The sequence below is a fragment of the Aphis gossypii genome, unplaced genomic scaffold, assembly GCF_020184175.1.
Source record: "Aphis gossypii isolate Hap1 unplaced genomic scaffold, ASM2018417v2 Contig00597, whole genome shotgun sequence".
NCBI lineage: Eukaryota > Metazoa > Arthropoda > Insecta > Hemiptera > Aphididae > Aphis > Aphis gossypii.
The window spans coordinates 37,589-62,823 of NW_026083186.1; the positions used below are offsets into that span (position 1 = coordinate 37,589).

General features: G+C 24.5%; 1 protein-coding gene, 1 long non-coding RNA gene and 1 pseudogene across 2 annotated transcripts; 1 reads left to right on the forward strand and 2 right to left on the reverse strand.

The window, feature by feature from the left end:
* Positions 1-6,450: 6,450 nt before the first annotated feature.
* LOC114132911 (X-ray repair cross-complementing protein 5-like) lies at positions 6,451-17,527 on the reverse strand. Its single transcript, XM_050209802.1, is given in 16 exon segments — positions 6,451-6,525; positions 6,778-6,908; positions 9,083-9,292; positions 9,508-9,647; positions 9,726-9,947; positions 10,012-10,151; positions 10,321-10,425; positions 10,427-10,459; positions 11,204-11,334; positions 11,430-11,613; positions 12,846-12,980; positions 13,956-14,019; positions 14,607-14,729; positions 15,420-15,652; positions 15,745-15,858; positions 17,286-17,527. Coding segments are annotated over 16 exon segments (2,004 nt in total). The 5' UTR covers positions 17,307-17,527; the 3' UTR covers positions 6,451-6,507.
* A 104-nt stretch (positions 17,528-17,631) lies between these two features.
* Positions 17,632-22,677, forward strand: LOC126554768 (uncharacterized; annotated as a pseudogene).
* A 228-nt stretch (positions 22,678-22,905) lies between these two features.
* Positions 22,906-23,480, reverse strand: LOC126554774 (uncharacterized). The gene is made up of 3 exons (XR_007606728.1): positions 23,362-23,480; positions 23,110-23,269; positions 22,906-23,041 (listed from the first exon to the last, which is right to left on the reverse strand). It is a non-coding gene; the product is annotated as an uncharacterized LOC126554774 (long non-coding RNA).
* Positions 23,481-25,235: the final 1,755 nt, after the last annotated feature.

Here is a 25,235-nt window from a genome sequence, read left to right on the forward strand (position 1 = left end):
TAGTTGTTTTATTTTGCACAGCTTAATCCTTAATTTATTTATTGAACCATCATTTACCATAATATTCATAGTTACAAAGTAGGTATATAAATTTAAAATACAAACATATTTAAATATAAAAATGTTGATGATGCTGTCCCAAAAAGCAAGCTTGTGATAATGGATGAGTTAAAAGTACAATTTACATGATTAGTTATAACCAGTGGCGGTTTTGGTTATATTTTTTTAGTGAGGTAACTTTTGTATTACTCCCCCTTCCTTCATAACAAAAATTAAACTTATATTGAAATCGGTTTCATTAGGCTCTGTGACAATACTAAACTAACAGTTTATGGATTATCTATATATTGTATTGTTGTTGATCGTGCCGCAATTACAGCTGCGGGCCGACCATAATATAACCTACTCATCTATTTTTAGTACTCAGAGGCGATGAAAAACGAGCCTCACGATGATCATTGCGCATGCGTAATTTTACTTATTTATTAGTCGCGTGCATTTGCGTACTTACGCGCGTGTGTGTGTAATTCATGTACACAAGTAACAATTCAGAGGCGACGTTAAACGGTGCCTCTCCGACGTCATCGGAATATTATCGCCGGATGAAATATGAGGGTTTGTTTACGTAATAATTATTTCGTGCATTTCTTATCGATTTTTCACTATTTTTGGTAATAAACACGGAATAATGTTATACAATAGTAAAATAAATGATAATTCATATTATTAAAATTCATAAAGAAGATTTTTTTCAAATAAAACCATAATCTAAGAATTCTACTTTTAGAGTATTATTTACTACAAAATTTTAAATGAGGCGCAGCCTCACTTGCCTCATCCTCAAAACCGCCACTGGTTATAACTTATAATATTTTATTAATACTAAACTATATGAAAGTCTAAAATTAATGAAGAGAAAAAATAAAAAACAAATTTACAAATAAATGTTAGATAAAATATAACATATATAAAACTAAATTTCTAAACTATTTAGATCTACAATACTTATGTAGTTCAAAAATTGTTTTTTTTTTTTATTTTGGAAAGTCGATACATCAATATTTAAACGTATTAGGAAATTAATAATTAAAATCAGTGAATCATATTTTTTTAATATATATTTTCACATATTTAGTAGATAAAATTTAAGAATTTTTGAATCTGTAAGAAAAATATGGATAAACAAAGTTAATAAAGAATTTGGAAATCGTTCTAAGCTTGCACATATGAGGCATTTCCTATTATATTTGTTGACAATATTCTATGAATTATGGCATTACCTAATATTTCATAAAGCAAAAAAATTATAAATAAATGTTAAGGATACAATTCAAAATTTTACCTAATTTTAATAAATTTGTATAAAATTAACATGAAGTTAACATGTTAAATATTATGTAATTTATTCAGTTAAAAATTAGTTTAAAAAAAAACTAACGAGTTATTTGACTTAACGTTGTAACTTAATTTTAATTTTTAACTTGTTAATGCTCAGCCTTGCTTTTTGGTCGCTTTAATGATTAAAATTACTTAATCACTCTTTTTATTATCCTTAACCACTTCCAGTCCTGGTAATATTAAGGCACTAAAGAAGTCTACTTCTATAGTGCCCTAGTAATATTATCTAATGTTTCACAAACTATTTGTAATTTTGTTTCCAATAATTTCTTTTCTCTTTGTAACAACAATAAGTTATATATGTTCCTCTCTAATACTTTCGAATAAACAGTATTGCTAGCTTTGTTAACACCCAACTGCAAAAAAAAATAAAATAACAAATAAATATAATTACATTGATATCAAACTTAAAAATATTTCTGTTTATTAAAGTTTATACCTGTAAACTCCTTTTCAAGTAGTATTTTCTTGTTGGACTAAAAAAAGTTTTTGTCTTTCTTTAAGTAATGTTGAACCATTTACAAAATCAGAATCTTTCGGTTTACAATTTCCATTATTGGTTAAATCCATTATTTATTTAACTATAGTGGAATTTCAATATTAAAACTGATCAAATAAAATACTAGTATTTACAATCAATGATTTTACTTAGTTAAGTAATAATATAAAATATTTAATTTACAAATTTCCGTCCAAACAACGTTAGTGTCGCACGATACGAACCGATATACATATAGTCCAGTCATTTAAGCTTCAAAAAAGGTGTTTTTAGGAATTAAATCGGAAAGTTTTGAAACTTTGCAGAAAAATTGGTTGTGGGTTCCTGATTAACCAAAAAAAAATCGCAATCGCTCCGAGGTCCAGAAGTGTCCGCCATCTTGGATTTTATGTGCAATTTTTCAATGTTTTTAAATTATTTTTAAAAATATTCATTTGATCACAAAAATATCTCTACATAAAAATATTGCTGACATAATTTACAACAAATAATATGTATATTTATATATTTTTGTAGCTTAAATAGGTGAAATGTTAAATCCATCCACACGTTGTAATATTTGATGTTTCGCGCGTTAATAGTTTATATTATACCTAGGTACTGCACTGTGCGGCGTAGCAGTATAGCTACGTGTCTGACTAAATTATAAACTAAAAAACGTAACAACGCCAATACAAATGAAATTTATAAGCAAACAAACATGGCAGTAATATAATTGTCATTAGTAATAGCGGAAAATATATAACAGTTTATTTTAAATTGGTCGGTAATCGGATACTTAATAAAAATTGGTATTCATATAGATGTCTAGTAAATAGAATAAATCGATTGAAAATAATGCCATCATCGCAAGATTTAAGAAATTTTGGAAAATAAATATCAAAGTATTTGAACCAGCTAACGAAGATGGTCTTAAAAATAATATTCTTAACAGCAATTTAAATAATATTGGTGTTGAAGATCAAATTGTAAAAAAAAAAGTCGGCAAGTGGGTACCGCTCTGCTGTACATTAGGGGGTGGAGTAGACCTCGGACTAGGGTAGATTAAATTTGAATGCAATGATAAGTATCATTGTATACGAAAAACGATTCTGAACGGAGATGATTTGTCAGTCTATAATATATTATAATTAAATATTGTCATATATTCTATTTTGAAACAAATATTCCGATTTCATAAAAATTTAAAACTCAAACGCTCAAAACATTTTTCCTATAATGACTCTTAAAATTTTCTAAATAGCTTTTTGAAGCAAAACTTATGGGAAATCTTGTATTAAATTTTCTACTCTTAGCTACCTATACAAACAATTTTATGAATTTTGAACTACAAAATAATTTGCAAATATTCATGATTTTGACGAGTTTTTGTCAAAATTTGAACTTCAAATGCTAATAAAAAAAAATTGTGCCTATGTATTATTATAATTTTTTAATCACTATAAGAATAACATAAGAGGAACTTTGTATAAAATTTACAAGTATTTTGATAGGGCCAAAAAGATTTTATCGACACATAAAAAAACAACTTTCAGAAAAATTGAAAATTTCAGTTGTCTATAAATAGTTCAAAAAAAGTCAAAATATTTTGAAAATTAAATCACGTAAAGAAAACGCGAATCTTAATAACTGGTAAAATTTTCAAGTATCTACGACTTATACTTTTTGAATAATAACAAATATTTAAAATCGTTTGAGGATAAATCGTTATCGTTACGCTATTTCGTTAAAATTTAAAATTCAAACGCACTTAAAATTTTTCCTATAATGATGCTTCGAGTTTTCTCTATAGATACTTGAAGGTAAACTTATGGAAAACTTAGTGTTGTATTTTTAATCCTTAGTTATAAACACAAAAAATTTTATGATTTTTCAACTTCAAAATAATTTGCAAATCTTCATGCTTTTGACGAATTTTTGTCAATATTTAAACTTCAAATGCTAATAAAAAAAAATTGTGCCTATGTATTATTATAATTTTTTAATCACTATAAGAATAACATATGAGGAACTTTGTATAAAATTTACAAGTATTTTGATAGGGCCAAAAAAATTTTATCGACACTTCAAAAATATTTTTTCAGAAAAATTAAAAATTTCAGTTGTCTATAAATAGCTCAAAAAAATTCAAAATATTTTGAAATTTAAATCACATAAAGAAAACGCGAATCTTAATAACTGGTAAAATTTTCAAGTATCTACGACTTATACTTTTTGAATAATAACAAATATCAAAAATCGTTTGAGGCTAAACTGTTATTTAACGCGGTTTTTGTAAAAATTTAAATTTCAAACACTCATAAAAATTTTTTGTCTGAATCCGGTAGAGTTTTTTTTACAGATATTTGAAGAAAAATGTATGGAGAACCTTGTACCAATTTTCAAAACTTAGTTATAAAAGAAAAAAATTTTATGATTTTTCAACTTCAAAATTACTTGCAAATTTTCGCGTTTTCGATAGATTTCGTAAAAATTTGAACTATAAACTCTTATAAAAAAAAATTGTGACTAACGATTTTTAATTTTTTTTAGCTACATTAAAAACAACTTATAAGGAACCTTGTATTAAATTTTCAAAACTTTTTGGTCATCTCAAAAAAATCGAAAATTTCAGTGGTCTATAAATAACTCAAAAAAAGTCAAAATTTTTTGAAAATTTAACTATATACGGATACCAGTGACATTAACATTTAGTGAAAATTTCAAGTATTTTCAGTGATTAGTTTTTGAATTACAACCATAAAAAAAAATCCATTTGGTCGAAAACTGATTTTGCGTAAAAATTGCTGTTTTTCCGTCATTTTTTTTTTGTTTTTCTCGATTTTTTTGAAAACTGTTGGAAAATGTTAAGTTTTTACCTTTATAATGCACCAAGGATATTCACTTTTACATCGGAAACCACCCCCATAGTTTGAAATTGGAGCATTATTTCGACTAGTTATGCTGTACACAGACACAAAAAAAAAAAAAAAAAAAAAAAAAACACACATCATTGTAAAATCAATACATTCTTCACTCCGTTCAGAATCTAGAATGATGATTGTATTGCAAAAATGAGTTACCTACCATGATATCGCTATTTGTAATATTTCAAATTCAATTCTATCAGAAATTCTTATAACACGATAGGTACCTATACGCCATGGTTAATTTTACTTTCTAACTGTTCAGTTAGGTATCCATCTGAACCTCGGTAAACTTATTGGCATAAATTCGATTATGTTTTCTGTTATAATATACTTATCAACATCAAAATCTATAAAATTAAATAATATTTATATTTACCTATATAGAAAACTGATTTGTCTATTTGATAATGTTTAGTATGGTACTTGGTAAGACTATTTTTAACTAAAAAGTGTTACTTACTCAAATTAAAGTTATCAGATTAATTATACTATTATTTAAACCTTTTAAAATGTAACTATCATGAAACATCCAACAGGATCGGAAGATGTGGTTCGATTCAGAAAAAAAAACTGGTTACGCTTAGCACCAACCCGGGACAAATATAAAAATAATAAATAATTATGGTAGGTTTTGTGGTTGGTAGGTAGAGTACATAGTATTATAGTGTATTTTAATTTAAACGGTTTTTTTTTAATTTGACTAAATATATAATATGTAAATTTTATTAAATTTTAACTTAACATGTTTAAATGTTTTATTATAATATCATTTACATATTATATATTGTATTTTATGGGAGTGCGCACTTTTCTAGTAATTAATAATTATTTATTTATACTTATTAAAATAAATTAATTTTGTGTAGATATTCATTTTTGTTTTTGAATATATTAATTACATTTAATGCCTATCCAACTGTAAATATGTACATTTACCTCTAAATGTATAATAGTAAATAAGTGAATTTATAAGTCAATAATGGTTAACATAAAGATTATAGTTTAAGTCTAAAGACTATATTAAATTAAATTATATTAATCAGTCATGTCTAACACGAATAATAAATATTTTATAAACATCTAAAATGCTAGTTTGTATACCAATAAAAGACAGTCTTAAATACGTATATTAACAATATTCACTAAAACTTTAAATAGTTGTCTCATTTAGACTTATTTTTGAACATAAAAAGAACAACTATTATACGTCAAAAAAAGATATTTTGATCTAATAAATGGTATAATATAATAGACATTGGCATGTTTACTGGGATATCTTTTAAAAAGCATATATCCCTTTGGCGTCAATATGAATAAAATGCGTGCAAAATTTAAAATGTATAAAACATTCAAATCATATTTTATAATCTAATACCATGTTATTTTATTGTATTCTATTATATTTCATTACGTCTTTTATTTCAGTTATGTAATACATTATTAAGAGTTCTGTATACTTAGATAACCCTGGGCCTTCACACAAGTTCTCTCAGTGAGGCCCAGTAGGTAATCTTTTTGATTTAAATAAAAATAAAAATAAATAATATTAGGTATATTAAAAATTGTATTATAATTTCATAAAAAAAATATACACATATATAAATAATAATAAAATGAATCACACTTTATTAATAATAAGAAGATTTGTTTTAATTGTAAGTAAATAATAAATAATATAAATATAATTATACTTGTTCATATTTATAAAAATTCTTTCAGCTGAAACAAAAAAAAAAAAAAAAAAAAATATATAACAATTAAAATAGTATGCATTTGAACAACCTGCCAGGATCCCACTTGTTGTAAATGTTTATACTGCCATAACAGTATTTCACCAATATTGAAAGCTTATCATTTTACAGCCGTAGTTATTTAACAATAGAATATAAGAGATGAATGTCGGGTTTCAAATATATTTTATTGTATTTTTTTTAAACCCTGTATATTTTATTTAAAAATAAATTAACTTACTGGATCGTCATCATCAATAATAATCTCTGCTGCAACATCTTGTAAAACTTCATGTTTCATAAATTGTTCAGATAATTCTTGTGAAATATCACTTATTTCTATCTCTTGATTTGTAATAAGTCCTATTCCACCTAAATACAAATTGTTATTTTAATTACACGTGTACAGTTGGAAGTATAAACCCAGCGGCGGCTAAACATTTCGGCCCGGGAAATTACCGTATGAACAGCCCGCCATCCAATAATAATAATTTTCCATAAAAAACAATTTTTTTCCAGTCATTGTCTTATTTATTTCGTAATACATACCTATTATATTATATTTTATTTAATATAATATACAAGTTTAACATATGAGTAGATAACTTAATATCACTCACCTACCTTTACTTTTTGCACTATATGTGCATCATGCACGTATAAAACAATATTAATAACTAAATATTAAAACAAATTCTATAACAATTTAGATAAGATGGTTAAAGTAAATTATAAATTAACACATATTATAATGATGTATTAACTGCTTTTACTATTGTGGCCAAAATTACAAGCGTGCAAATAATATTATTTAAGCCTTAGTTTTTATAAATAAAATAATTAAATTAGTAAGATAATTTTGATTGGAAACTATAGATCGGATATTTTGACAAGACTTAGCCGAATCCACTAGTAACTTTTGTTTTTTCCCCTTAATTTTTGAGCTCCACCTTTTCGTTTATTATCAGACATGGCAATTTATTAATTTTCTGGACAAATAACTAATAAAACATTAGACAAGCGTTCTAGTGTTCTAAATACAGAATACTTAAATATATTATTTTTATAAAATAATTTTTAATTCAAATACATCGGCCTAGAGTTATAATACGACTACCTGCCTACCGGGAACTTTCCCGGTATCCCGGTGGGCCAATCCGCCGCTGTATAAACCTATTAAATTATTTCATGAATTATACACAAATGTTTAGTTTTAACAATACAAATATAGTAAGTGTAATAGAATAAGTAAATACCATAGGTTAATTAATTCTAACATCGACAATGTGTATAAATGACATATACCTACATATGGTAGAAATTGTTTTATTCTAATAATAATAAAAATATGGTTGTAATGATGTTTATATTTTATGAATTTAGAAAAATATGTTATCAATCATTTTTATACCGCAATTAATAGGTAACATAATTAGTAGTTAATGAATAGAATACATTTCAAGCTAAAAATAAAAAGATGGTCAAGTGGGTAACTTTCTGCTGCACAGTAGGTATCGAATGGACATAGAGCAGGTTGCTATAATGGATGTGTTAGATTTGATGCCATAATAGGTATCATATATGAAAAACGATTTTGAACAGAGATGATTTGTCAGCTTAGAATATATTTTCCAATTAAAATTAAAATATTTTTGATTGGACAACGCTCAACTTTTTTAATAATAATAATTATAAGCCAAACGTATGGAAAATGTTGTATTAAATTTTTAATTCTTAGCTACTCATACAAAATATTTTAAAGAATTTTCAACTACAAAATTACTTGCAAATTTTCGTATTCATTCACATATTTCGTATTTTCAAAAAAATTTTATTGACATTTCAAAAAAAAAAAAAAACAAATACTTATAAAAATTAGTTGTTTAACCGTATATAGATAACGATAATAAAAAAATTTGGTGAATATTTAAAGAATTTACAGTGAATAAATTTTGAGTCATAACTATTTAAAAAAAATTGATTTTGTCAAAAACCGGTTTATCATAAAAATAATCGCGTTTTTCCATCACTTTTTTGTAGTTTTTCCCGATTTTTTTTTTTTTAAATTGTTTGAAATTTTACTTTTTACCTCTATAATGCACCAAGGATATTCACTTTACCATCGGAAACCACCCCCGAAGTTTGAAATTGAAGCATTATTTCGACTAGTTATGCTGTGCACAGACACAAAAAAAAAAAAAACATACATCATTGTAAAATCAGTACATTCCTCACTCCATACAGAATCTATAAAATATTTAATAATTAGAGTAACATTGTTTGACTATTATTAAGTTAGTTTAAAAATATAATTATCTTATCATATAATATCTATAAATTATACAGTACAGTATTTTTATTAAATATATTAAACTTTTATATTTGTGTTCATTGTATATTTCTTATCATTTTTGGATTTTCCACACCCTTTTGGTCTCAATTAATGTGGATAATCTACACCCCACTGTATATGATTAGAATTAAAAATTATTGATTGAAATCATCTATTATATTATTTAATTTATCAACATTTGTAGAATACTTACTATCAACAAACTGTGACCACATTCCTTCTTTACCAGATATGAGAACCGCATCTTTTACAAGATACATAAAATTATTATACGACTTAATATCATTATTATTTATATAAAAATCTCTTAAAACTTTCAAATTTAATGCTGGTTTCTCTAAGTCTTCCATACTTGTACTAGATTCTATCAAGTCTAGAGTTATGCGTTTCATATTTTCGCAAACTGTAAAAATAATTAATACAAATTGATGAAAAATATTTGGAAAATTATTTAAATTAGTTATACAAAAAAAACTACTTTATGATTTGAAAACTTTTAAAATAAACTCATTTAAAATATTGAATTTTATCTTTATAACTTTTTAGAATCACTTAATAAATAAATTGATAAATAAAATATAAATAAATATCTATAACTAAAACTAAATATAGCAATACCTGTCACAGAACTTAATCCGTTCTCTAAAAGTTTATTAAAATCTTCTATTGGGCTAAATGCTGTAATTACACATTTTTTTAAAAAGTCTGCTTCTTCATCACAATCTAACTGTAAAATATTATTATCTTCAACTAAAAACCTATTAAACAAATATGACAAATTTATTTTTTTCAAATATTTATTGATTTTATTTTCAGAACTAATATTCAATACATACTTTTTAGATATTTCTTGTTGAAGTGAAAATATTTTTATAATTTCATTTATAGCTTGTTTACTCTTTTCCATAATTCTTTTAGGAGGGTTAAGTAAGCTTTGCATAGGCTCTGGAATTGTTTTAGTTAATAATTTGTTTGGATTAATTGCTTTTTGAGCAATACAATCATACACATATTGTAATTCAGGGTTATGTGTAGTTTCTGGCATGAACAATTCATTTCTTAAATAATATTAATTAGTAAAATGAACAAAAATGTATGATAGTAGATAATATTTCAATTTACCCATCTTCATCTAAGTCCATTGAATCTATAAGGTTATGGACAGCATTTTTTTCTTCATAATTTGGCTTAAATGATTTTAATGATGGAAGTTTAAATAAATGTTCATCTTCAGCAAATGGCAGATTAACACAAATAAAATACTAAAACAGTAATGTTTAATGTTTATTATAATAATTAATAGAAAATAATAAATGTATATACAAACTATGGCATAAAATAAAAATACATGCAGAACACATTTAGTGTATGTTCAATCTAAAGAAATAATTAATTTAACTATAATATAGATTTACATCAAAGCATACATACATTTTCAGTATCTTCTCTCTGAGGAAACATTACACAAATGGTTGGTAAACAATTATTTAAATAAACTTTTCTAACAATCATTAATTCATCTCTTTCAACCATAGCAATTAAAAATAGCTTTAAATGCAACAACATCTTCCTATAATGAATTATAAATATATTAAATTAATTATTAGTTATTACTGTAAACAAAACAATTGTATGGAAGAACTAAGGAATAAATAAATAGTATATTAACATTTTGCTGAGTATCACCATATCACTCCATTTTAAATACTTATAAGTTATAACTCATGAACCACTCTTCTAAATTTTGATTTTTATGTATTGTAATACTCAGAAAAATATTCTGCTTTAGAAAACATGAAATCAAAAATGCACGCTATCATTTAAAGAAGTAAAAAGTTCGAAAAATAAAAAATATTATTTTATTTAGACTAGATTATTAAAAAAAAAACAATGTTCATAAACGTTCATAGGAAATAATGAGTATTGATTGATAAAATTAAGTATATAACATATGGCTATATGAGCTAATAATAATAATTGATTTAACATCAAAACATGTTAATAAATGATAATTATTAATAATTTTTTTTTATTTTTTTTTAATTCAACAATGGTCCTTCCCAACTCTTACATTATTAACATATTTGTATTATGAGTTATAATTTTAGCCTATTTACTGAAATCAAATCATTTATTTATAATGCAGAAAAATTACATTTAAATTTATATGGCGACAATAATATATATTTATAATGTGTAGTACTTAAATAGTTTTTTGACAATCATCTGTTTGAAATTTATTTTTTATCATATTTTAAGATAACATATAAAATAGAAAAATTAAATAATAAGTAACAATAAAATCTTAATTTACTTTGTGAGGTTTAAAAATATATGATCCTCCGTCCATTAAAAATGATCTTTGTATATTTATAGCTTTTGTAAACCCCAATACTTGTAAACATCTTGGACCAGATTTATAACTATATGCATCTGTATCTAAATCTATTTATATAAAAAAAAAAAATATATATATATATATTACATAATATATTCCTACGAATATAGTCAAATTTGAATAGTGTTTCTGAAGCACTTACTGGAGACAGGTATAATTGTATCACCAAAACGAAATCCATCTATTATATCCTCACAATCAACTTCTATTTGTTCACCATTTTCAATACAAAAGTATTTAGTGCGTTTCTTCATTGTTGTAATTGAATCTTCTGTATCATAATTCTTACATAATAACCACTTTAAGCTTTTAACGGACTCATCTATCTAGGTATTATTTATATTTAAACATTTGAATAATTATTGTCTAAGTTTATTATCTCAAGATAATATTAATCAACAAAATTAAATTTATTGTACATGTCATAAGCATATAGTCAAGGAATTTGATTTTTATGCAATTTTACTATCCGCCTAGACCAGGGATCTGCAAACTACGGCCCGCGGTCCTCATAGGATAATAAATATACAAGATGATATATTTAACATTTAAAAATTAAAAATTGTATGTTTTAATGTGTTATAATGTATGTGTATAAACTTTTGGCCCGCTAAGAGATGATGATATTTTTTGTGGCCCTTGAATAAAAAAGTTTGGAGACCCCTGGCCTAGACATTTAGTGAAATGCCTAGTTCATGTCTGGAAAATAATAAAAATGAAACATTTTATATTGTTTAAAAAAATTAACAATATTTTCTATTAATTATTTATTGCTATTTTATATAAATATAGAAAAAAACAATGTATTATTAATTAATATGTAAAACACATAGGTATATGAAATATGTTTAGTTTAGTGTCCACCGGTAATATTGTTTAAAAACTTAAATCACGAATATATATAGGTAATTACTAATTAGGTATGATAGATGTAGACAATAGTATGAGTATATTATATACCCTAAGTACAGTGGTGGCCAAACTTTTTAAGTCACGATCTACTAAAAACATACTTCACCTCTGAGGATTGATTTCCATGGAATTTTTTTTATTATTGTTAAATATCTATAATTATTAAGAAACATATTATGTATAGCCCTAAAAAAAAATTCTAACGATTGACTTTAAAATTGTCCGCGATCAACTGTTTGGCCACCCCTGCTATAAACTATAGTGAGTAATAGTAATAATAACATATTATATTCTTATTAAATAAAAATAATAATTGCATTAGTTTTTACCTTGGAAAATTAATGTAGGTATTGGGTTGTATGAGAACCTTATTTATATTGAGTTGTGAGTTATGTTTTTAAAAAAAATGTTAATTGTTTCAGCAAATGCCACCATAGACACAAAATTAAACATATTTCATATACTTACATGTTTTACATATAAATAAATAATACATGGTTTTTGTTTTGTATAATAAAAATTAAATTATTAAAATAATACAAAATGTTTCATTTTTATTATTTGCCTGACTTGAAATAGACATTTAGTTCAATATCTGATTTTACTTTATGCTTACGACATACACATAAATTAATTTAGTAAATACCTTCTTATAACCGGAAACTCTAATATTAAAAATATTTCCAAAGCTTAAAGGCATATTCCAAGCTCTTGGAGTTACTTCTTTTTGTTTATAATGACTTAATTGTGGCAGAACTGAATCAAAATTAACAGCAGTTGCCTAAGAATAAGACAATTAATTACAAAATATATGGTTAGGATTATTTGTTCTAAAATAAATGTTCAAGTGTATGGATATTTTCTAAACTTAAAATTAATACAATCTTCTAATACCTCAAAATATCTAAAGTTTTTTAATCTTAAAACACTGTCAAGAGATATGGCTGAAGTGTGGAAAAATAAGCAAATTTGTGTCAAGCCATATGTCTTTGACACAAAAGTGAATTATCCATTCGGTGCTGGCAGTTCCGTACCAGAGGCCGACATCGTATATATAGATCAGTACCTATACAGGATGATTGATTAAGCGTAAAACACTCATTATTTCCAAAAGTATTCATGTTTTTACATAGTTTCAAATTGTTAAAAAAACAACATTTTTATAAAAAAATTATATTTTTTAATATTTTTTATCCTTATAGTTTTTTAAGTTTTTTACTTTTTTGAATGACAACATAGATTTTTAATTTCATATTCCAAAGCAGAATAATTTTTTGAGTATTTTGGTACATAAAAATCGAATTTAGGGTGAGTACTTTATGAGTTATTCTTATTCAAAGTTTCTTATGTTGTTTTTTAACAATTAGAAACTATGTAAAAAAATATTTTCAAAAACATGAATACTTTTTGAAATAATGAGTGTTCAACAATAAAAAAATCACCCTGTATATAATGAATCCGTACTTCGTCAGATCAGTCAATCTGTGGCCAGTAGTGCCGCCAAAAGGCAAACATCCACAATCGACATAGGAGTCGGTGTTCCAAAAGTTTCCAAAATTACAAAATATATAATACATTTGTAACAGTAATAACATAATAACAATTCTTAATAAACTAAGACAATATTATAATAACTGATAAATTTAGTCATTTATTAATAAAAAAATAAGTCATGATATTTTAGACGTTTCACTGAAAATTACTTATTAATAATGAATCATAATCATATGCAATATAGTTAATATTATTTTCTTACCTCAGTTTCCATGATAAATGTTTTTAATTTAGGATTGAGTGATAAAACTTCACAATCTTTACATCTGAAACCATAAAATTTATTTCAAACTATAAATAATAATACTTCAATATGTAAGCACTAAGCAGTATTGTTTCAAACAGTACTACATTGATCTGTATTTCATAAACTACAAAAAAAAAATGTTGAAAAGCTAATTTTTATAGAAAATAATAATACATGTAATTTCAGATAAGAATGGAATCATACAATACACGAAAAATAGAAACAAAAATTTTTTTGAATGCACATTGAAAATAAAAACAAATATTTGTTGAAAATTTCAAATCTCTAGTAACAACAAGAAAATAATAAATTATCATAAAATTAGGAAGAAAATAAACAAAAAAATATTTTAAATAAATACTTAGATGTTTTACAAAAAGTTCAAACTAAATTCAATTTTGTACCATAATTGCCTCAATAATGAAGATCAATTCATAGGTTAGGTTAGACATTTCCTTTATTTCTATTCAAATAAAATGATGGGATTTTAAATTATAATAATGAATAAATAACTGTATTAATTAAACACCATAAAACTAGATTTTAATTTAAAATAATGTAATTTTTTTGTTTAATATACAACTTATACATTTTAAATTAACTTACACTATGGTTAAATTAATATTTTGCGTTTTTAAACAGCTTGCAATAATATTTAATTTATCAAATGAAACATCAGCTTCAAGATTTGAAAACATAACAATCTGGAGGTCCTTAAATATTTTTTCTCTGTAAAATAAAAAAAATATTATGCTTAATATGTTATATAATTAATATTAATATCTCAAAAATAAATTAGTAGGTATTATAGAATTTGTTATGATTAAAATTATAATTTATCATTGTGTGCATTCAATAAAATAATTTGAATAATATCATTCATTTTTTTTATTTAAGGTCGTATTTTAATCTAATTTTAAACCAAACTCAAGTTGGTTTTGAAATTGAAATTAACTCCATACTTAATTGTTATTGAGAATATGACAAATCTAATAATATTTTTTTGATCTTGATCATTGAAATAAATAAAATGTATCATCCTATATGTTTTTATTTTATAACTTAAAGAATGTAACTAATTTACTATCTAACATTGTAGGAGAAAAAAGGTAAATAGGAATTAATTAAAAAAAAAAAACCTTGGCTTACTATTTGTTTTACTTGATCCTAAGTACTTTCTGATGTAAGTTGAAGAAATAGTATTATTAATCAAATAAAATGTGCAGTAATATGCATTAAAAATGTGGACATTTTCCTTAAAAAACATATTGACACCATTAACTAGGTAATCTTATTTAGAGAATTCAATTAGATATTTATTTCATGTGCGAATTGAGATCAGCCTGTTTGAGTCCAATAGATAAATAAGTCTATTAACCACGAAAACTAGTAGCAATTACTGTAGAATAATGAACATACTCAGTTTCTTTTTTCAAAATATCTGCTGCAAGGACAAGAGTATTAAGCCAATTTGAAGGTGTTATATCTGCTGAAGATAAACTGTTAATATGTTTAACTAAATCCCATGTCACTGTACCTAAGCTAGTAACTATTTCTATATTGTCATAACCTCCTTTGTGTGAAAGATGGTTATTTGTATGAGAGGATCCAAACAATATTAATGCTAAACAATCTTTACTTTCAGCAAATATCTAAAACATAATAAGTAATATAAACATTAATTAAAATAAATATATTGTAATTTATATGTAAAAAAAAAATTGTAATATAGGTTATAAATTACTTTTCTCTTTGAAATCATAGAAACACAAAATTTAGATTTTTCAAAGTATGTTTTTCCATCTGAATCCAGTTGTGAGGAACTTTTTCCTACATCAATCGCAAGTACTATTGCTCCCTAAGGTATAAAATAATTATAAATATAATATAATAACAAACATGGATATATTTATACATAATAATACCTTTTTTATATACAATTGATGTACTAGATAAATAATGCTAGGTATTTATTATTGAAATTAAACATGAACTAACAGAAAATTTTATGAATATATGTTGTATATAAAATGTTTAAAAAAAATCATGATTAAACTTATTACCAGTCTCCACTCAAACATAAACATTTACATATCTTACTTTCTTCTCATTTATAAATTGGCTTTCAATAAATTCATCCCCGCTCCTCAATACCTTTCACAAAATATACACTATTAGACCTGTGGAATTCATTTTCTTCATTATTCGATATTCAATCAATATTTGTTTAATTCATTTAATTTTAGTTAAATTCATAATTTGTACCATTATTAACCACTTCTTGGCAAGAGTTACCCGTACTGTGTGGATTCCAAAGAACAGTACCATTCTCTATAATAGGACTGACAAGTGAACAAAAAATAATTTTTAAAGATAATCGTAGCTTATGTTTGTAACCTAATTTTTTTATGAAGTCAAGCATCTTGTAAGCTTTACAAAACATCATATTGATATGCGGTCCAGGATAAAGAGAAATATTGAACTTAAAACATAAGCCGACTATCGTTTCAACAGGCGAAATTTCAGTATTATTTATTAAAATAATTACAAAATGTTTCTCAGTGAATGGCGTGGTAAGACAATTATTAAAATTCAGAGATAAGCCTAGTGCTTGAAACGATTTGAAAAAATTGTTTAAGTCGGCTTGACGTTTAAGGCAATTGTCAAGAGAATTGATTTGCAAAAATAGTTTCATGTCATCAACAAAACAAAGTATAGTTTACGATTATTTTTAACTCTGTTGGCACTATTAATAAATACGCAACAAAAAGAGGATAAAATATATTTAAATATAAATAATTAATAAAACTTTAGTGTTAATATTACTGTTTTAAGTTAATCAATACTATTGAATATCTAGAAAATTAAATAAACTATCAACAAAGGTTCCTATAAGGAATTTTATATATGATTAATTATTATTATATTTATTTATAGGAGCACCACGAACTTATTCAAGCTTAGCTAGTATACGTAGGTACCAGCTCTTATTATTATAATCGTATCGTAATCGTATTATAATTGAATGATGCTGAAATAAATAAATAAAGCTTTTTCTGGGCCATAATATACGTATAGATAGGTACCTTAACAATTTTTTTTTAATCTATTTGATATGTTATGATTACTTAATATGTGTAGCTTATAACCATACACCTAAGTCAGTATGTCAAGTATTTAAACACTGTGCCCTAAAGTTAATTTTTCAATTATTATAAGGCTTCTAAACTACCTAAGTAATTTATTGTAGCGTAATTAATAGTTATAACAATTATGAATACAAACCTTTTTATTGTTGGCCGCCATGGCTCATGGGAAAAGTATTCTACGTAATTTACTTTTCTTATAAAGTTTCCTTGTACACGTGCAAATCGTAAATGCAGTCTGCAGTACACATGACCAATGGTCCAAGGTCCAATACCTATTATTATATTATATTTGTGATTTGTCATGGGAGAACCGTTCGTTTCGACGATAACGGCGCGACGCCGCAGATAACAGCGGCGGGAAAAATTTGTAATTTTCCATATTAATATTATTAATAGTAATTGTCTATAATACGGGTGGAGTGGCGATGGCGAAAAAACCAACTGCTTCAAGTTTTATTATATAAGAAGAAGATAAGGAGACTATTTAGACATTTAGTATTTAGTATTTGAACTGCGAACGAGTGAAGATTGAACGAGTAAGTAACGAGTGAGTAATTTCCAGTGATTCAATAATCACCGACCGATAGAATCGATATTTAAATATAATATATTCTATTCTATTACATTATATTTCAATCTATACCTAGATTCTATTAAATTAAACGTAAGTACCATTGAACATGGATTTTATGTCAACGGATTTTGATCTGGCAGAAAACGTATTTTATTTCCACAATGCTGAGATACAAAGTTTGGCGTTCGTACTAGACTGGGATACAAAAGAAAAATTCTATTCGGAATTATTAAGTGTAAGTATCGTTATTTGGTTTATATCTATATTAGGTATAATGCAGAATGATTTACTAAGAATGTTCAACCCGAGTTCAACCCTATTTTTTCATTTACTAATGAATTTGTTGAAGAAATTGTTCAAATTCTAATTATTGACATTTTAATAAGTAAGCCATACTTAAATAGGTACCATATTTTAAAATTCTTGAGATTTTTGTTATGAGTACTTAAGGCATACCATATGTGGCTTTACCAACTACAAACTTCTGTTTTTTTAAATGTGAACTCTCCTTATTACAATAAATTATTTATCAAATCATTTTTCTGAATATGTAGATGTGTACAAAATTGAACGAACAGTTTTGGAGTTATTTAATTTTGTGTGCTAGGTCCATGATAACGGGTCTGAAAGATGGATAATTAAATAAATGAATAATTGATATTAATTTATCAATATTTATAATTTATAAAAATTAATCAAATATTATAAACACTAGATCCAATATTACATTTATTTTATATATTTTCTAAATCATTTTTAAGGACTATTATCTATTATTAACATTTTTAATGGTTTGAACACTACCTACTCATTTAGATTTTTGAATTAAGAACGAAATAATTTACAATAAAAAAGTGGGTTCTCATTTAAAAAAATATTGTTTTTATTTGAAATACAATAATAAAATAGCTCTGAGGAAAACAAGGCTCAATATTAGAGAGAGAGAAGGATCAGTATTTGCAATGCGCATAAGATGGATGATCAGTGAGTTAAAATAGTAATTAAAGGAAGAGAAGGGTATTATTACTTTATATTCTTCAAGTCGATGCTACATCTTCATGTTTAGTCAGTCTTATTGGTATTATCATTTTGAAGTGAGTTATATAGCTATGTAAAATATAACAATTTTAAAATTTTAATATTTTAATATTAATAAATGTCTTACATAATATTCTTACCTTTAAGTTTGATAATAGTTAAATTTACTAAAGCCAAAAATATAAAATAGATTCTGTTGAACACAAATTTACTATTTTATATTTATGTAAGATGGAGACACAATCACATATTTGCTTGTCTCTTAAAAGGTAGAAACAATTTAAAGAATTTGAATATACCTACAGTCATTAAGATTATTTAAAAATTCCAAAAATCTGAGTTTGATTAAATTCATTAGGTACTAAATTAAAAATGATATTGAACATGCATGGTAATCATATTATGTATAATATGTATGTATATATTACACATAATATTTGTATACAGTATGTGTTAGAATTCCCATTGCATCCTTGGTGTATATATATTTTTGATAAAACAATATATTTTAATGCATTTTTATTATTATTGAAAAAAAAATTCAAATTATTCAATTAAATAATAATAATACCTATTACAAGTTAAAATTGTTTTTCTTTTGCATTTTAGTTTTTTTAAAACATTAATAAGAAATTATTAAAATTCAATGACATTATCATAGTGAAAATACTCTATGGTGAATAGTGATTAGTAATTACTAATAGCACTTGCTGTTAGAATTTTGTAAAAATACACAAAACGTACTCATTTTAAAAATTAAAACTCGATTCTACTTGGTGATAGGTACTCTGTTTTTTTCTAACGTCCGTGAGACGACAGGCATATTCTTTGCCAAACATACCAGTTGATTCAATGAGGTGATAAGAATTCTAATCTTTATTATTTATTACATTTTATTTTAACAGAAATCCTATGCAGATGTACTAAATGTACAAAATGGTCATTCAATGGTACTCGCAAAACCAGGAGAAACCAGTTATTTTCACATAAAGATCCCAGCGTTTGATATTAAATACATTGAAGATTGCTTTAAAATCAAAGACTTCCCTGATCCAACCAAATATTTGTGAGTATATCGAAGTATTTCCATCATTGATATTTGTTTATTAATTATAAATTTCTGTATGAGAGTGATTGCTGGATACGACATACAACTCAATTTTTCTAATTACTTTATAGTAATAATAATAATATGCTCAAGCATTTATAAACTTCTGAACGGTTTCAATAATATGCCACCATGTCAGTCTATTATAATAATTATAATAGAATTTCTATTTGATTTATGTGTAAATAATAAGTATATTTTAATATTACCTACATTAAAATTTCTAATTAATCTACAACCAGTAATCACACCTTCAATATGACGTGTGATGCTCATTAGATAACTGTGGTATCACTGGTACCTACTGAAACTATAAATATCAGAGTATTTTTCTCTAATGAGACAATGAGTGTACTTAACATATTGTTGAATAAAAACTGGTCAACTTATTGTTATTAATTTTTCTCTTTGAAAAAAATTCTCATAAATTTAAACAACTGTTCTGGGTCACCCAATTCTTTTATTCTTGTTTTTTTTTTTTTTTTACAATAGCTTTTGCATACAAATTTCTCCATATTATTAGTCCTATCTAGTAGTTACTACTATTTATAATTCATCCAAATGTTTTTATAACATTTTATGGATGTCATAGTCTAGCAATACTTAAAAATATAAATAAAAGACAATTGACATGTATTATTATATTATTACACATAATATATATCCTTATTTGCATGAAGAGTGTAGTCAATATAATGAAAAGTACTACTTTGTATCTTAAGTTAGACTGTAAATCATTATATTGATTAAGTGTTTTAAAAGAAAAGTTTACTTTTCAAAATTATGATAATTATTTATTTTTTGTTTTTATTAATATTAAAACTTGAATAGCTTCAATAACAATGATTATTAGCCTAAATTTTTATTTTATAGAATTAAAAACACAAGTCCTGCAAATTATACAAAAAATGATATTTTTGATTGTTGGCTCTATCAAAATAAATCATGGTCTGATTTAGTCTCAATTCCAGAAGCAAAAATAATAATCTTACGATTATTTCGTCATCTACTAATCTCATTTCTCAAGCCAAAAGGTATGTATTGAAACACATTGACACACCCACATACAAAACAGACTCAGTTATTTCAACAATGCAATCTAGTATATCCAGTAATCCGGCTCTATTTTACTTATTTATTTTTGGTTATAATCATAAAATATTGTTTACATTAATACATATGCATTTAATATTACTTGTATTTAAGAGGTATTTGGCAAGAGAGGTTCTAATTTTCCTATCACATCATTTGGTGGATGGTTGGTTTAGGCCATATTTATGATATGTAAAGGAACACATAGTCAACTAGGAATTCAAAAATTAACCTCTTGGCCCTATTAGTGCCACATATATATTAGTTATAACATATAAAATGGTTTTATCAAGTGGCACTGAAGTCCTAACCTAACATAACTGATTTTGTCTATGTCATGTTCCTACTATCCAATGTTACATCATTTTGCAGCCTATAGACCAGAATGTTATTCAGCTAGTTAAAAATATAATTTTGTTAAAAAATTTTACTACAAGTTATCTTTTTTTTTTATATATATTGAAATTTATTAACTTAAAAATAAATGTCTATATCAAACATAGATACAGATTGATGATCATGATTATTCGTATTACATAAGGATAATGCTAGGCAATAAAATTAAAATGTTTTGTTTATTGTTATTTTCATCTTATTATTATCAATTTATTTTGTAGTTAGTTAGATATATAAATCTTTTTTAAATACAAGAATATATCTTAACTTCATGGAATACTTTCATATAATATTGGCCGGTAACTCTCTCCTCCCGGAACAAATTGTATATTAATGTAAATGAAAAAATGTTATAACTCAATTAATGACGCAAATTTAAATTTTATATTATTGAATGAAAATTATTTTAATTTAGGTCTAATGATGATTTTGATGATATTATGATGTCTAACGATCGGGAAATTATAAAAAAGTAAATATTACACATTTATTTATTAGCGTACATAATATTATAATTATCATATTTTGTTTAAATCATTTTTATGAAGCACAAGAATGTCTTATTCGCATAAAGAAGAGATAAGTATTGTTAATTACATAATCAAAAACAATTATGCTTTGAATGTCGCCGGGGTAACAATGTGGCAGAAAATGGAACGTGACAGAGTAAGCTAATAAAATGTATTTGTATGTATTTAAATTTAACTAACTTTTCAAATAAATATAAATATTTACTAACCTTTCTTGAACTCTTAATGTAATTCGAAATCTAAATTCATTCATTTGTTAAATATTTAAATATGTAATAATACAATATCAAATAATAACAATTTTTATTGTCTTATATTTTTGTAACTAGTAAAAAAAAAACCATATTTCTCTATTTTATAGGTATGTGAATATCGTACATGGCAATCTATGAAACAAAGATATTTAAAACACATTAAATTTGATTTAAAATCAGGAAATCATAGATTTCCATTTCTTTCACCAGACGATTTGAAACTATTGCGACTAGGGTTTGTACTGACTTATTATTATTTTTAATATATATATATATAATGTAAATAAAATAAATTTTATTTTAGTTTAAAAATTGAAAAAATAGATAAGGAAGAAAAAGATGCTATAAAATACCGATTCCTTGAACAACGAATGGATGATTCCGAATCAGACAGCTCCTAATAAATTTCATTAACAATAAAATTTACACATAACATAAGCTATTATTTATTTTGGTTTGTAGCTGTCCTTTTTAGATAAAGTGATTAAAACCTAAAATGATATCAACATATTTTTATTAAAAGTTTTAGGTAATTATGGTCTATTATATGATTATATAAACAAACTTGTATGTAAAAGAACAACTTAATGATTTTTTTTTTAATTTCTTTATTGTCATTCTGCTATTTGTTTTTAATTTAACTAATAAATAATTTAATAATTAATAATTTAACGAATAATGTGTGGCCAGACTAAATATCTAATTTATTTTTTTACACTATATGTAAAGAAAATTAATTTAATTTTAAATGCCATATTAATAATAATATACTTTGTGTAATAGCTGATGTAAATGCAAAATTCATGTTGTCCCCGATAATTTCAGATCTATTTAAGTTATTCTCCATAATAGATACTTTAAATGGAGATGATGTAGTTTGATACACTTCAACATTTTTTTCTATATTCAGACATATTTAAAGTGGCATTATACATTTGACAAATTAATAATCTGTTTTAATTATATACCTTTATATTGCATACATGATAGCAGATTACGATCATCAGGTTTTCTTTCAGTGCATTTCTTTTATTTGACCTGTTGGAGAATAATAAATAATTGTAGTTTAAGTTTTTTGCCTCTTTGATTTGATTACAGCTGTACTACAAATTTCATATGTTGATAGTTCTATTGACATTTAAAAATGTTGATTATAAATTTATAAAGAAGGAATATTATACTAAAAATTTAAAATAATTCATAAAAAAATAATAAATTACCGACTTCATCAGAAAAGCTAAAATCATAAAGTTGTCTTATAACTTTTGAATGACTACAATGTTTTGGTGAATTTATAATTTTTTTCATACTTGTATCATTCATACGAAACATATTATTGTCATCTAAAATGAAGATAATATAAATTTAGGATATGATATATGAGGTTATTAATTTTAGATTCTGAACGAAGTGATGAATGTATTGATTTTACAATGGTGTGTGTTTTTTTTTTTTTTTTTTTTTTTGTGTCTGTACAGCATAACTAGTCGAAATAATGCTCCAATTTCAAACAATGGGGGTGGTTTCCGATGTAAAAGTGAATATCCTTGGTGCATTATAGAGGTAAAAAGTTAACATTTTCCAACAGTTTTCAAAAAAATCGAGAAAAACAAAAAAAAAATGACGGAAAAACGGCAATTTTTACGCAAAACCAGTTTTCGACCAAATCGATTTTTTTTTATGGTTGTAATTCAAAAACTAATCACTGAAAATACTTGAAATTTTCACCAAATGTTAATGTCAGTGGTATCCGTATATAGTTAAATTTTCAAAAAATTTTGACTTTTTATGAGTTATTTATAGACCACTGAAGTTTTCGAATTTTTTGAGAAATTTTTTTTAAAGTGTCGATAAAAAATTTTTGGATGACCAAAAATTTTTGAAAATTTAATACAAGGTTCCTTATGAGTTGTTTTTAATGTAGCTAAAAAAAATTAAAAATCGTTAGTCACAATTTTTTTTTATAAGCGTTTTTAGTTCAAATTTTTACGAAAACGCGAAAATTTGCAAGTAATTTTGAAGTTGAAAAATCATAAAATTTTTTTCTTTTATAACTAAGTTTTGAAATTTGGTACAAGGTTCTCCATACATTTTTCTTCAAATATCTGTAAAAAAAACTCTACCGGATTCAGACAAAAAATTTTTATGAGTGTTTGAAATTTAAATTTTTACAAAAACCGCGTTAAATAACAGTTTAGCCTCAAACGATTTTTGATATTTGTTATTATTCAAAAAGTATAAGTCGTAGATACTTGAAAATTTTACCAGTTATTAAGATTCGCGTTTTCTTTATGTGATTTAAATTTCAAAATATTTTGAATTTTTTTGAGCTATTTATAGGCAACTGAAATTTTCAATTTTTCTGAAAAAATTTTTGAAGTGTCGATAAAATTTTTTGGCCCTATCAAAATACTTTAAAATTAATACAAAGTTCCTCATATGTTATTCTTATAGTGATTAAAAATTATAAGAATACATAGGCACTTTTTTTTATTAGTTTGATTTTTTGACTTCGTATTTGAATGTTTAAATATTTTGACGAAAATTCGTCAAAAATTAAATTTGAAATTTTTGAATTGAAAAATTATAATATTTTTTGTTTAACTAATATAAAATATATTAATCATCATAAATCACATAATTTACTCAAAGTTTAGATAGAGAAAACTCGAAGCATCATTATAGGAAAAATTTTTAGTGCGTTTGAATTTTAAATTTTTACGAAATAGCGTAACGATAACGATTTATCCTCAAACGATTTTAAATATTTGTTATTATTCAAAAAGTATAAGTCGTAGATACTTGAAAATTTTACCAGTTATTAAGATTAGCGTTTTCTTTACGTGATTTAATTTTCAAAATATTTTGACTTTTTTTGAGCTATTTATAGACAACTGAAATTTTCAATTTTTCTGAAAATTGTTTTTTTATGTGTCGATAAAATCTTTTTAGCCCTATCAGAATACTTGAAAATTTAATGCAAAGTTCCTCATAAGTTATTATTATAATGATTAAAAAATTATAAGAATACATAGGTACAATTTTTTTTTATTAGCATTTGAAGTTCAAATATTGACAAAAATTCGTCAAAACC